Source organism: Salmo salar, chromosome 06, assembly GCF_965601325.2.
Source record: "Salmo salar chromosome 06, fSalSal1, whole genome shotgun sequence".
Taxonomy (NCBI): domain Eukaryota; kingdom Metazoa; phylum Chordata; class Actinopteri; order Salmoniformes; family Salmonidae; genus Salmo; species Salmo salar.
The window spans coordinates 13,341,912-13,356,532 of NC_138296.1; the positions used below are offsets into that span (position 1 = coordinate 13,341,912).

The 14,621-nt window shown below is 46.4% G+C and overlaps 1 protein-coding gene across 1 annotated transcript in view; it reads left to right on the forward strand.

Annotated features, from left to right (window-relative positions):
- LOC106560351 (protein tweety homolog 2-like) overlaps positions 1 to 14,621 on the forward strand; it is a 97,478-nt gene that overhangs the window by 13,843 nt on the left and 69,014 nt on the right. The window contains exon 3 of the mRNA XM_045719727.2: positions 12,417 to 12,528. Coding sequence (XP_045575683.2) covers positions 12,417 to 12,528 — 112 coding nt within the window. The remainder of the gene's footprint in view (positions 1 to 12,416; positions 12,529 to 14,621) is intronic.

Below are 14,621 nucleotides of genomic sequence, written 5' to 3' on the forward strand. Positions count from 1 at the left end.
CCCACCTCATCACTATAGGACCTGCCCACCTCATCACTATAGGACTTGTATGGCTGCCCACCTCATCACTATAGGACCTGTAGGGCTGCCCACCTCATCACTATAGGACCTGTAGGGCTGCCACCTCATCATCACTATAGGACATGTAGGGCTGCCCACCTCATCATCACTATAGGACCTGTAAGGCTGCCCACCTCATCACTATAGGACCAGCCCACCTCATCACTTTAGGACCTGTAGGGCTGCCCACCTCATCACTATAGGACCTGTTGGGCTGCCCACCTCATCACTATAGGACCTGTTGGGCTGCCCACCTCATCACTATAGGACCTGTAGGGCTGCCCACCTCATCATCACTATAGGACATGTAGGGCTGCCCACCTCATCATCACTATAGGACCTATAGGGCTGCCCACCTCATCACTATAGGACCTGCCCACCTCATCACTTTAGGACCTGTTGGGCTGCCCACCTCATCACTATAGGATCTGTTGGGATGCCCACCTCATCACTATAGGACCTGTAGGGCTGCCCACCTCATCATCACTATAGGACCTGTAGGGCTGCCCACCTCATCACTATAGGATCTGTAGGGCTGCCCACCTCATCACTATAGGACCTGCCCACCTCATCACTATAGGATCTGTTGGGCTGCCCACCTCATCACTATAGGATCTGTTGGGATGCCCACCTCATCACTATAGGACCTGTAAGGCTGCCCACCTCATCACTATAGGACCTGCCCACCTCATCACTATAGGACCTGTAGGGCTGCCCACCTCATCACTATAGGACCTGTAGGGCTGCCACCTCATCATCACTATAGGACATGTAGGGCTGCCCACCTCATCATCACTATAGGACCTGTAAGGCTGCCCACCTCATCACTATAGGATCTGTTGGGCTGCCCACCTCATCGCAATAGGACCTGTTGGGCTGCCCACCTCATCACTATAGGACCTGCCCACCTCATCACTATAGGAGTTGTTGGGCTGCCCACCTCATCACTATAGGACCTGTAGGGCTGCCCACCTCATCATCACTATAGGACCTGTTGGTCTGCCCACCTCATCGCTATAGGACCTGCCCACCTCATCACTATAGGACCTGTAGGGCTGCCCACTTCATCACTATAGGACCTGTTGGGGTGCCCACCTCATCACTATAGGACCTGTTGGGCTGCCCACCTCATCACTATAGGACCTGTTGGGCTGCCCACCTCATCACTATAGGATCTGTTGGTTCCAATTATAGGCTAATATCTTGTAGCAATATGCTTTATTGTTTTTGTAAAGTATTCAGTATTTGGAGTAACAGTTGTTTATTCAGGTAATGACATTCCCCAGGTTAAAGCATTACTAGACACTGTGTTAATAGGAACATCTTCCTAATATTAAGTCGCAGCCCTGTGAATGGATCGCAATCCATGTCTCAATTGTTTCAAGGCTTAAAAAAATCCAGAGGCATCTGCTAAACATGTGTATGTGACAAATATAATGTGTTTTGATGTGATGTTTTGCAGTATACAGACACCCACTAGTGAAGGAATGTTATTAGAATGAAGGGCCTCTGACTCTTCAACAACAACACCTCCATTGGTTGGTTAGTTACCCTGGGTTACCATCCATCTCAGACCGTGAAGTCCATGGTGAATCTGATCAAAAACGTAATCACATTTGGAGCGGAAACTTGATTTTTTTGTTCCAACCAAGCCTCTTAGTTTAATTAGGTGATAAAGTCAGTTATTAGTCATTGGAATTTTCCACAGTAAGAGACAGTCATCTTCGATTCTATATAAAGTGAATGATCACATCCATAGTAATATAGTAATATAATCTAGTATGCCCTACATCCTCAGGTTTTCATAATGCCCAATGAAAGAGAACAACAAATGATTCCTCCTCCCAATGAAAGAGAACAACAAATGATTCCTCCTCCCAATGAAAGAGAACAACAAATGATTCCTCCTCCCAATGAAAGAGAACAACATCTGATTCCTCCTCCCAATGAAAGAGAACAACAAATGATTCCTCCTCCCAATGAAAGAAAACAACATCTGATTCCTCCTCCCAATGAAAGAGAACAACAAATGATTCCTCCTCCCAATGAAAGAGAACAACATCTGATTCCTCCTCCCAATGAAAGAGAACAACAAATGATTCCTCCTCCCAATGAAAGAGAACAACAAATGATTCCTCCTCCCAATGAAAGAGAACAACAAATGATTCCTCCTCCCAATGAAAGAGAACAACAAATGATTCCTCCTCCCAATGAAAGAGAACAACAAATGATTCCTCCTCCCAATGAAAGAAAACAACATCTGATTCCTCCTCCCAATGAAAGAGAACAACAAATGATTCCTCCTCCCAATGAAAGAGAACAACATCTGATTCCTCCTCCCAATGAAAGAGAACAACAAATGATTCCTCCTCCCAATGAAAGAGAACAACAAATGATTCCTCCTCCCAATGAAAGAGAACAACAAATGATTCCTCCTCCCAATGAAAGAGAACAACAAATGATTCCTCCTCCCAATGAAAGAGAACAACAAATGATTCCTCCTCCCAATGAAAGAGAACAACAAATGATTCCTCCTCCCAATGAAAGAGAACAACAAATGATTCCTACTCCCAATGAATGAGAACAACAAATGATTCCTCCTCCCAATGAAAGAGAACATTAAATTATTCCCCTTCCCAAAGTGCTTGATTGAGTTGGCACTGTGTTGAGCTTAATCTTGTGACAGAGCTCTAAGTGCTGAAGGTAATTGAGTTATTTAGCTGATAACATTCCAGAGGGGGGGGGGGGGCAGCCCAGCTCTGATTGGTCTCTCTTACACCAAACCTATCGTAGTGCTAAGCGTTATGGCATGATGCTGTTCACCCTGACCAAGGAGCGCTGTGTGAACTCTTGCATGTCTGGGCTCTGAACGGCTCTGTTTCCTATGGAAACGTGACTTCATTTACATTTTAAAGCTCACACAATTCAGCAACCTAACCCCCTGTAGGAAATACTATCTTAGTATTATGATATGAAATGTGTTAACCCTTCACTGTCTGGAGCCAGAATGCAAACGTGACTTTGTGTTGTAACTTACCAGGATCACAGAGCATTCAGCTTGCTACCCATATAGGAAATACTATCTTATCTTATTTTGAAATGCATAATAAGATGTTTATTTAACCAACAAGTGCTGCGTGAAACCTTTTCTGTCTGGGTTCTGGGTGGCTTTCACCTTTCCTCAGTACAGCTAGTCTAGTAAAACCTCTACTATTGTTGTGATATAACTAAACAGGCTCACAGCTTTCAGTTAACTGCTCCCGTAGGAAATAAAATACAACTATAATATTTGTGCCTGGACTTTTGGGGCGAATATCAGTTTCCGTTTTCTACAGCCAAGCCAACCTGGAACCTTGGTCATGTAACTTTGGGAATGTGTTTTATGGTGTTTATTTAAGGAAGCATTTCACTGTGAATTGTACACCTGTTTGATTTGGATTCTGTAATTGTCCATGTGGTTGCTGTAATAGGGGAAAACCCTAGTGACACTAAACACCTTAATGACCCCAGTCCTCCACCTCTCAGCTACTTACCTTCTCCACAAGGGCCTGTGTGACTGGACGCTCTGTTCTGCTCTTAAATGCGGTCCTGTTCTTGTTAATGTGATTTGGGAATGTGGTTTGGTTTCCTGTACAAGGTTATTTTCAGATGTGGTCTTCCATAAATCAACAAGCTCAATAACAGTTGTTTGTCTGATGTAGCTCCTCTCATCTGGTGGCTGAGTTGTTGGACAGGAGACTTCTATTGAAAGATGTTTGAACGTTGACTTGGAGGGAAACAGTGTCCTTGATTTGCTATAGCTAGTAGGGTTTAGTGCTGGGCTGGAACAAAAGTGTGCCATGCCCGTTGCAGCCCCCAGGACTAGTGCCCCCGGATAGCCTGTTGTTTTTATGTTGTCTAATGGTTTTATTATAACCCGAAGACTTTAATCCAATAGCCTGTCTTTTTATTTCTCTGTCCTTTGTTTTATGAGTCACCGGGTTTTTATGATTAGATGATGTCACCGGACAGTTTCATGTAATATCATATGTTATTCCATTATATTACCTGTTATAATTATATTACCTTCTCTAATTGGATATATCATTCTGATCATTCAACCAGGCCTAACATGTTAGATGGTATGGGTGGAGGTAGTGTTGGATCACTCAACCAGGCCTAACATGTTAGATGGTATGGGTGGAGGTAGTGTTGGATCACTCAACCAGGCCTAACATGTTAGATGTTATGGGTGGAGGTAGTGTTGGATCACTCAACCAGGCCTAACATGTTAGATGGTATGGGTGGAGGTAGTGTTGGATCACTCAACCAGGCCTAACATGTTAGATGGTATGGGTGGAGGTAGTGTTGGATCACTCAACCAGGCCTAACATGTTAGATGGTATGGGTGGAGGTAGTGTTGGATCACTCAACCAGGCCTAACATGTTAGATGGTATGGGTGGAGGTAGTGTTGGATCACTCAACCAGGCCTAACATGTTAGATGGTATGGGTGGAGGTAGTGTTGGATCACTCAACCAGGCCTAACATGTTAGATGGTATGGGTGGAGGTAGTGTTGGATCACTCAACCAGGCCTAACATGTTAGATGGTATGGGTGGAGGTAGTGTTGGATCACTCAACCAGGCCTAACATGTTAGATGGTATGGGTGGAGGTAGTGTTGGATCACTCAACCAGGCCTAACATGTTAGATGGTATGGGTGGAGGTAGTGTTGGATCACTCAACCAGGCCTAACATGTTAGATGGTATAGGTGGAGGTAGTGTTGGATCACTTAACCAGGCCTAACATGTTAGATGGTATGGGTGGAGGTAGTGTTGGATCATTCAACCAGGCCTAACATGTTAGATGGTATGGGTGGAGGTAGTGTTGGATCACTCAACCAGGCCTAACATGTTAGATGGTATGGGTGGAGGTAGTGTTGGATCACTCAACCAGGCCTAACATGTTAGATGGTATGGGTGGAGGTAGTGTTGGATCATTCAACCAGGCCTAACATGTTAGATGGTATGGGTGGAGGTAGTGTTGGATCACTCAACCAGGCCTAACATGTTAGATGGTATGGGTGGAGGTAGTGTTGGATCACTCAACCAGGCCTAACATGTTAGATGGTATGGGTGGAGGTAGTGTTGGATCACTCAACCAGGCCTAACATGTTAGATGGTATGGGTGGAGGTAGTGTTGGATCACTCAACCAGGCCTAACATGTTAGATGGTATGGGTGGAGGTAGTGTTGGATCATTCAACCAGGCCTAACATGTTAGATGGTATGGGTGGAGGTAGTGACTGTTGGATCTGTAAGGGAATTCAGCCCTATGTTTATACAAGACACCACAGGAAACTTCTTTGATCAGAGGTTAGTTTGTTTAATAAGGATTGCAACCCGGAGTATACACTTACAGCAATTTGCAAACAACACACTCAGTTCTCAAGATGGTGTTTTCCCTTTTTATCCCCTATTATGGTTCACCCTGCCCAGGGTGACACCCCTTAACTTTACTACAATATAAACTAATAAGTAATAGTTGCTAATACAAAGATGTTTCTGCTAGGCGGAGTTCAGTTTATTGTTATTTGCAGTTACTTTCCCAATCCTTCTTCCTCCTATTGCTATCATGTGCTAGCAGAAGTAAGACTGGAACATAGTATCAACAGGAACTGAAAGTATAGTTTCAACAAGCAGGCATATGACTTTTGTACAGTTGACCTCTTCATGCACTTGCAAAGTCTACCACTGATTCTTAATCTCAAGCAAAACATTAATCATTGTACTTTTGTAATCACAGGTAGAATTGTAATGTACAGATATTATAAAACTCCTTTCAGATCATTCAACCAAGCCTAACATGTTAGATGATATGGGTGGAGGTAGTGACTGTTGGATCATTGAGTCAGAGTATGTAAGCGGAGTGGAGCTGGAGCGAGGAGAAAAGTGGAGCTGGAGCGAGGAGTGGAGCGGAGCTGGAGCGAGGAGTGGAGCGGAGTGGAGCTGGAGTGAGGAGCGGAGTGGAGCGAGGAGCGGAGTGGAGCGAGGAGCGGAGTGGAGTGGAGCTGGAGCGAGGAGTGGAGCGGAGTGGAGCTGGAGTGAGGAGTGGAGTGGAGCTGGAGTGAGGAGCGGAGTGGAGCTGGGGGGAGGAGTGGAGCGGAGTGGATCTGGAGTGAGGAGTGGAGCTGGAGGGAGGAGCGGAGTGGAGCTGGAGTGAGGAGCGGAGTGGAGCGCGGAGTGGAGTGGAGCTGGAGTGAGGAGTGGAGCGGAGTGGAGCGAGGAGCGGAGTGGAGCTGGACTGAGGAGCGGAGTGGAGCTGGAGTGAGGAGCGGAGTGGAGCTGGAGGGAGGAGCAGAGTGGAGCTGGAGCGGAGTAGAGCTGGAGTGAGGAGCGGACCGGAGTGGAGCTGGAGTGAGGAGTGGAGTGTGCCCAATTTGACTGGAGCGCAGAGCTCTTCTCACCCGCTCCAGTAGCGCTCAGTTCACCAGCTCAGGGCATGCCCGGCCCAGCATGCATTTGTGTGCTGCTATAGCCCCTTGGTTTAGCTAGGTTTATGGAGTTTGCTAAATATTTTCATAAAGAAACTGATAAAACACACAGGTGCTAAATCAAGGTGACTTACAAAGATGAGGACCAAGAGCAAGAGAGGAAGTGAGGTGATGTAGTGGTGTCACGGATCCCTCAGAACTTTCATTACGCACACCTGTCCCCTATTCCCACTGATTGTATATATGTGCCCTTTGGTTTCCATTGGGCTGTAGATTATTGTTACTATGTCTGTTGGTGTGTGTGAGTGCCTGTGCTGTGTGTTTTGGCTTTCGTGCCCTTGTGGATTGCGCAGATGATTACGGGTCTCGTCCTGTGTGTTAATCATTGTGCGCGTGTGTTATTTATTCAAGGTACTCCTCGCTCTTTTGCTTTGGGTTTCTACCCAGTGTTTTGTTACATGTTTGTTTGGTCTTCGTCCCCGTGCCTTTACACGGCACGCCGTAATTTAGGCTTAATAAAAAAAAACTATTACGCATTCCTGCGCCTGTCTCCCGATCCTTCATGCCAACGTGACAAGTATCCACAACTAAAAATTCATTGTGGAATCTAAAAAGACACGTATCCTGAAAGCATGATGGGATACTTACTACCTGCACATGTTAAAAGAAAGGAATGAGGTGTGTAGATAACTGTGTCATTGTAGCAAAGTATTTAGTTAGTGACCAGACTCTAGAACATTGGCAGTTAGTTAGTGACCAGACTCTAGAACATTGGCAGTTAGTCTCAGGGTAATGGATGGTAGAGATACAGGACCATCCTAGTCTCAGGGTTCTGGAGTAATGGATGGTGGAGATACAGACTCTGGTACCAATCATGGTTATGATGCTTCAGAGACAGGGTGCACAGTGGTACATACTCCCTCCCTCCCTCACACACACACACACACACACACACACACACACACACACACACACACACACACACACACACACACACACACAGGATGTGTTTCCGTCATAACACCTCTCCCACTCCCCACCTCCCTCCCTCTGGCTCTCTGGTGGGGCGTGATAACAGTATGCTTGCTCTGTCCATCTGGCCGCCTGCATCTGTTTGAAGATGTCTTATATTCATTCTGTGGTGTATAATATAATGCTTTTATTGCAGCAGGTGGTGATACTCCACAAGTGGTTCATTGAACGTTAAACCAGAAATGAAGGCATTTACATCAGAAGTGAAGTGTTCTACCTAGTAACAATGATTTAATTGTGTTGAATCACAAATTTCTCTGCTCTGCTACTCTCCCTCTCTCTGTATTCCTGGGCCAGACTCAAGAACATTGGCAGTTAGTTAGTGACCAGACTCAAGAACATTGGCAGTTAGTTAGTGACCAGACTCAAGAACATTGGCAGTTAGTTAGTGACCAGACTCTAGAACATTGGCAGTTAGTTAGTGACCAGACTCTAGAACATTGGCAGTTAGTTAGTGACCAGACTCTAGAACATTGGCAGTTAGTTAGTGACCAGACTCTAGAACATTGGCAGTTAGTTAGTGACCAGACTCTAGAACATTGGCAGTTAGTTAGTGACCAGACTCTAGAACATTGGCAGTTAGTTAGTGACCAGACTCTAGAACATTGGCAGTTAGTTAGTGACCAGACTCTAGAACATTGGCAGTTAGTTAGTGACCAGACTCTAGAACATTGGCAGTTAGTTAGTGACCAGACTCTAGAACATTGGCAGTTAGTTAGTGACCAGACTCTAGAACATTGGCAGTTAGTTAGTGACCAGACTCTAGAACATGGGCAGTTAGTTAGTGACCAGACTCTAGAACATGGGCAGTTAGTTAGTGACCAGACTCTATAACATGGGCAGTTAGTTAGTGACCAGACTCTAGAACATGGGCAGTTAGTTAGTGACCAGACTCTAGAACATGGGCAGTTAGTTAGTGACCAGACTCTAGAACATGGGCAGTTAGTTAGTGACCAGACTCTAGAACATGGGCAGTTAGTTAGTGACCAGACTCTAGAACATGGGCAGTTAGTTAGTGACCAGACTCTAGAACATGGGCAGTTAGTTAGTGACCAGACTCTAGAACATGGGCAGTTAGTTAGTGACCAGACTCTAGAACATGGGCAGTTAGTTAGTGACCAGACTCTAGAACATGGGCAGTTAGTTAGTGACCAGACTCTAGAACATGGGCAGTTAGTTAGTGACCAGACTCTAGAACATGGGCAGTTAGTTAGTGACCAGACTCTAGAACATGGGCAGTTAGTTATTGACCAAACTAGAACATTGGCAGCTAGTAAATGACTGAAGGATATGAAGGTCAGTGTGTATACAGGGTGGGATGGGGGTTGGTGCACCATGACAGAGATCCTGGTCTGCTCTGTCCAATACAGTGATTGATGACTCACATCCTCAGGGGCACAGAACCTCCCTAAAACCTGTCCCAGTGTGTCTAACCTGTGACCTCTAACAAAATGACCTCACTGGTACCAGATGTGATGGACGAGTATCATTATTAATGGGGAACCTGAGTACAGGTCTACTGGGAGGTAGCAGCGTGGTACTGTCTAGGCAAACGTGTCCTGTTACAGCACAGCCTAAAGGAACGTTGAGAATGCATGGTGCCAGACAGGTTTCTGTCTGTGTCTAGTCCCATGGGGCTGTGGTGTTTGGGATTTGGGTTGATTTAACACTTTGACACGTACGAACACACAAGTGTGATCATTCAACAGTGGTCTCTGCAGTGTTTGCTCAAACCGGTGTGATTAGAACACTTATTTCGTTTTTAACAACTTGATTGGAGTCCACCTATGGCCAATTCAGTTGACTGGACATGATGATTAGGAAAGGCACACACCTGTCTATATGAGGTCCCACAGTTGACAATGTATGTCAGAGCAGGTTCCCAATTAGAGGCAGCTGGTAATCGTTGCCTCTAATTGGGGATCATATTTAGGTAGCCCTTTTTCCCATCTGCGTTTGTGGGATATCGTTTTGTGCATGTAGCACCACTTACTTCACGTTTCGTTGTTTGTTTTGTTGTTTTTTGGTAAAGTTTCACTTTTAATAAATATGTGGAACTGAACACACGCTGCGCCTTGGTCCGTCCTTTACGACGAACGTGACAGAATATCCCACTACACAAGGACCAAGCAGCGTGCCATGGAGGATAAAGTGAGTTGGACATGAGAAGAGATAATGGGAGGATGCGAGACCCTTCCTTGGCGGGAATCGCAGAGGAATCTGGAGGGACAGCGACGACGCCGGGGTCCGAGGCCATAGAAACCCCAATATTTTTTTTAGGGGGGTGGGCACAAGGGGCGGTCGGCTGAGCAGCGAAGAGTGCCAGAGCCCGAATGGGAGTCGGTGGAGGAGTTCAATGAGGGATACCGGAGAGAGGTGTTAGCGAGGAGTATTCTGCAGCGCAGACGTGCTGAAGTGCGTGTCACCAGTTCAGTGCCACCTGTGCCGGCTCCACGCACCAGGCCTCCAGAACGCCTCCCCAGTCCGGTACGTCCTGTGCCTGCTCCCCGCACTCGCCCTGAAGTGCGTATCAACAGTCCGGTGCCACCTGTACCGGCTCCACGCACTAGGCCTCCAGTGTGCATCCCCAGCCCGGAGCCTTCCTCTGCGCCGGTGCCCAGTCCAGGCACGGCCTCCAGTCCCGCTCCAAGGCCGGAGCCTTCCTCTGCGCCGGTGCCCAGTCAGGCACGGCGTCCAGTCCCGCTCCAAGGCCGGAGCCTTCCTCTGGGCGTCCAGTCCTGCTCCAAGGCCAGAGCCTTCCTCTGCGCCGGTGCCCAGTCCAGGCACGGTGTCTAGTCCCGCTCCAAGGCCGGAGCCTTCCTCTGCGCCAGTGCCCAGTCCAGGCACGGTGTCCAGGCCCAGCTCCATGGCCGGAGACCTCCTCTGCGCCGGTGCCCAGTCCAGGCATGGCATCCAGTACCGCTCCAAGGCCGGAGCCTTCTTCTGCGCCGATGCCCAGTCCAGGCATGCCGTTCAGCCCGGCGCCATGGCCGGATCCGGGTGGGTGCTACAACCCGCATCGGAGCCGCCACCGCCACCACCCCCACCCTCCCCATTTGGTTTCAGGTTTTGCGGTGAGGGGGGGGGGGGGGTACTGTCACACCTTGACCATAGAGAACCAAGGGAACCAGAGGGTGTTGTAGGTCAGGACGTGACTAGGGGGTGTTCTAGTCGTTTGTATTTCTATGTTGGTGGTTTGTATGGTTCCCAATTAGAGGCAGCTGGTAATCGTTGCCTCTAATTGGGGATCATATTTAGGTAGCCCTTTTTCCCACCTGCGTTTGTGGGATATTGTTTTGTGTATGTGCATGTAGCACCACTTACTTCACGTTTCATTGTTTATTTTGTTGTTTTTTAAAAGTTTCACTTTTAAAATAAATATGTGGAACTCAACACATGCTGCGCCTTGGTCTGTCCTTTACGACGAACGTGACAATTATGGGGTATTATGATGTCATTATGAGGTATTGTGTGTAGGTTGATGAGGGAAAAATGTATTTAATCTATTCTAGAATAAGGCTGTAATATAACAAAATGTGGAAAAGGGGAAGGGGTCTGAATACTTTCAGAATGCACTGTATATATGGTGTATCGGTACCGCTTCCCGTGCGGTAGCAGAGACAACCGCCTATGACTTGGGTGGCAGAGTCTTTAACTATTTCTGGGGCAGTTCCTCTGACACCGCCTGGTATAGAGGTCCTGGATGGCAGGGAGCTGGGCCCCAGTGATGTACTGGAGTCATTATCCATGTCAGAGCAGCCTGTCCATTCTGGGGTACAGGTTCTCTGACACCGCCTGGTATAGAGGTCCTGGATGGCAGGGAGCTGGGCCCCAGTGATGTACTGGAGTCATTATCCATGTCAGAGCAGCTTGTCCATTCTGGGGCACAGGTCCTCTGACACCGCCTGGTATAGAGGTCCTGGATGGCAGGGAGCTGGGCCCCAGTGATGTACTGGAGTCATTATCCATGTCAGAGCAGCCTGTCCATTCTGGGGTACAGGTCCTCTGACACCGCCTGGTATAGAGGTCCTGGATGGCAGGGAGCTGGGCCCCAGTGATGTACTGGAGTCATTATCCATGTCAGAGCAGCCTGTCCATTCTGGGGTACAGGTCCTCTGACACCGCCTGGTATAGAGGTCCTGGATGGCAGGGAGCTGGGCCCCAGTGATGTACTGGAGTCATTATCCATGTCAGAGCAGCCTGTCCATTCTGGGGTACAGGTCCTCTGGGCATAATGGCCCAAGTTGTCCTATTACAGAACAGTCAGTTTCAGCAAGGTGGCTCGGTAACCATGCCAGTTGCAGCTCAGTTTGGCTTGGCTCAGTAGTGTGAAACAGGGTATCAGAGTGTCCAGTACTTGAGAGAGATAGGTGTTTCCTCTACAGAGAAAGAGGATATATTTAACCAATGCGTCACAACGACACAATGACACATGATGCTAAGTGTGAAGTCTAGAGATGGGGTGAGGAGACAGATGAGCGGATGGAAGGAAAGAAGGAGATATTGGAGGAAAGAGAGAAGGAAAGGCGAGAGCTATAATCACCCTTCAGAGACCTCTCTTCTTCCTATAGATAGCTGCATTGTAATAGGCTGCATATGGCTGACAGGCAGCATTGTGGGATACATCTCAGTTCAATAGCACTCTCTTTGTGCCTTTGATTCCGCCGTTTAATTGGTTTGATTGAGTTACAGATGAAGATGAAACTAAGTGCCCCTCCCCTTAAATCTTTCCACAACTATTTTGTAAAAGCAATTTTGTTTGATACTTGATTTGGACCAAGATTTAGTTCCAATGTGAACATGAAGAAATTAAAAGTTTCTCTGTTCTTAATGTTTATTTCTTCTGTTGCAGCTCTGCTGTTGGAGTGGGTTTCTATGGTAACAGTCAGACCAATGACGGGGTGTACCAGCTGACCTACTCCCTCCACAATGCCAACCACACTCTGGGTGGCATCAACAGCTTGGTAAGATACCAGGACACAGCTCAGTAGAGCCCTGAACACTGGTACAGTTCACTATGGGCACAACTGTACCTGGAGGTCAGTGTGCGTAGCTTCCATTTTCGTGCAAGTCTCCCATTGAAATGTTGTTATTCAATATTCAATACAGCTAGTAGCTATTTGTCTTGAATAAACCCAGTCCTTCTAGCTACAATGTAGAGGTATGTTGTCATGGACTCTGTAAATATCACTGTAGTGGTATATTGTTATGGACTCTGTAAATATCACTGTAGTGGTATGTTGTTATCCAGTTCGGTAAATAACAACTACAAGCTTATTTTACACGCAACAAAGGGTTCCTTTGTTAATGGAGGGTGCATCATCTGTCCCAGTAAAATCACACACCCCGGGGGGCCTCTATCCCCTTATGATCCCCCAGTCCTGGTAGGGGGTGACTGGTTTGGGGACTGGTGGTGGAGCCTGGTCCCTTCTGGTGGTGACCTGCTTCTAGCCCATGGGGTGATGGAATAGAAGAGGGGGTGGATGGAATGGAAGTGGGGGGGTGTAGTGGGAGTGATGTGAGGTAACAGGGTGATGGAATAAAGGAGTGGGGGAGGGGTGAGGTGCAGTAACTGGGTGATGAATAGAGAAGTGGTAGAGGGGTGAGGTGCAGTAACAGGGTGATGAATAGAGGAGTGGTAGAGGGGTGAGGTGCAGTGACAGGGTGATGAATAGAGGAGTGGTAGAGGTCGGCCGATTATGATTTTCAGCGCCGATACCGATTATTGGAGGGCCCAGAAAAAGCCGATACCGATTAATCGGCCGATCTTTTTATTTATTTATTTGTAATAATGACAATTACAACAATACTGAATGAACACTTATTTTAACTTAATATAATACATAAATACTATCAATTTAGCCTTAAATAAATAATGAAACATGTTCAATTTGGTTTAAATAATGCAAAAACGAAGTGTTGGAGAAGACTTCATTATAACAATAACACACAGAAATACGAGCCTTTGGTCATTAATATGGTCGAATCCGGAAACTATCATTCCGAAAACGAAATGTTTATTATTTCAGTGAAATACGGAACAGTTCCATATTTTATGTAACAGGTGGCATCCCTAAGTCTAAATATTCCTGTTACATTGCACATGCTTCAATGTTATGTCATAATTATGTACAATTCTGGCAAATTAATTACGGCCTTTGTTAGGAATAAATGGACTTCACACAGTTCACAATGAGCCAGGCGGCCCAAACTACTGTATATACCCTGACTGCTTGCACGGAACGCAAGAGAAGTGACACAACTTCCCTAGTTATAAGAAATTCATGTTAGCAGGCAATATTAACTAAATATGCAGGTTTAAAAATATATACTTGTGTATTGATTTTAAAGGCATTGATGTTTATGGTTAGGTACATTGGTGCAACGACAGTGCTTTTTTCGCAGATGCGCTTGTTAAATCATCACCCGTTTGTCGAGGTAGGCTGTGATTCGATGAGAAATTAACAGGCACCGCATCGATTATATGCAACGCAGGACACGTTAGATAAACTAGTAATATCATCAACCATGTGTAGTTAACTAGTGATTATGTGAAGATTGATTGTTTTTTAGAAGTTTAATGCTAGCTAGAAACTTACCTTGGCTTCTTGCTGCTCTTGCATAACAGGTAGTCAGCCTGCCACGCTGGCTCCTCGTGGAGTGCAATGTAAGGCAGGTGGTTAGAGTGTTGAACTAGTAACCGGAAGGTTGCAAAAACGAATCCCCAAGGTGACAAGGTAAAAATCTGTTGTTCTGCCCCTAAACAAGGCAGTTAACCCCCGTTCCTAGGCCGTCATTGAAAATAAGAATGTGTTCTTAATCTGACTTGCCTAGGTGTAAAGGTGTAAAAAAAAAAAAAAAAAAGGCAAATCGGTGTCCAAAAATACCGATTATCGATTGTTATAAAAACTTGAAATCGGCCCTAATTAATCGGCCATTCTGATTAATCGGTCAACCTCTAGTAGAGGGGTGAGGTGCAGTAACAGGGTGATGAATAGAGGAGTGGTAGAGGGGTGCGGTGCAGTAACAGGGTGATGAATAGAGGAGTGGTAGAGGG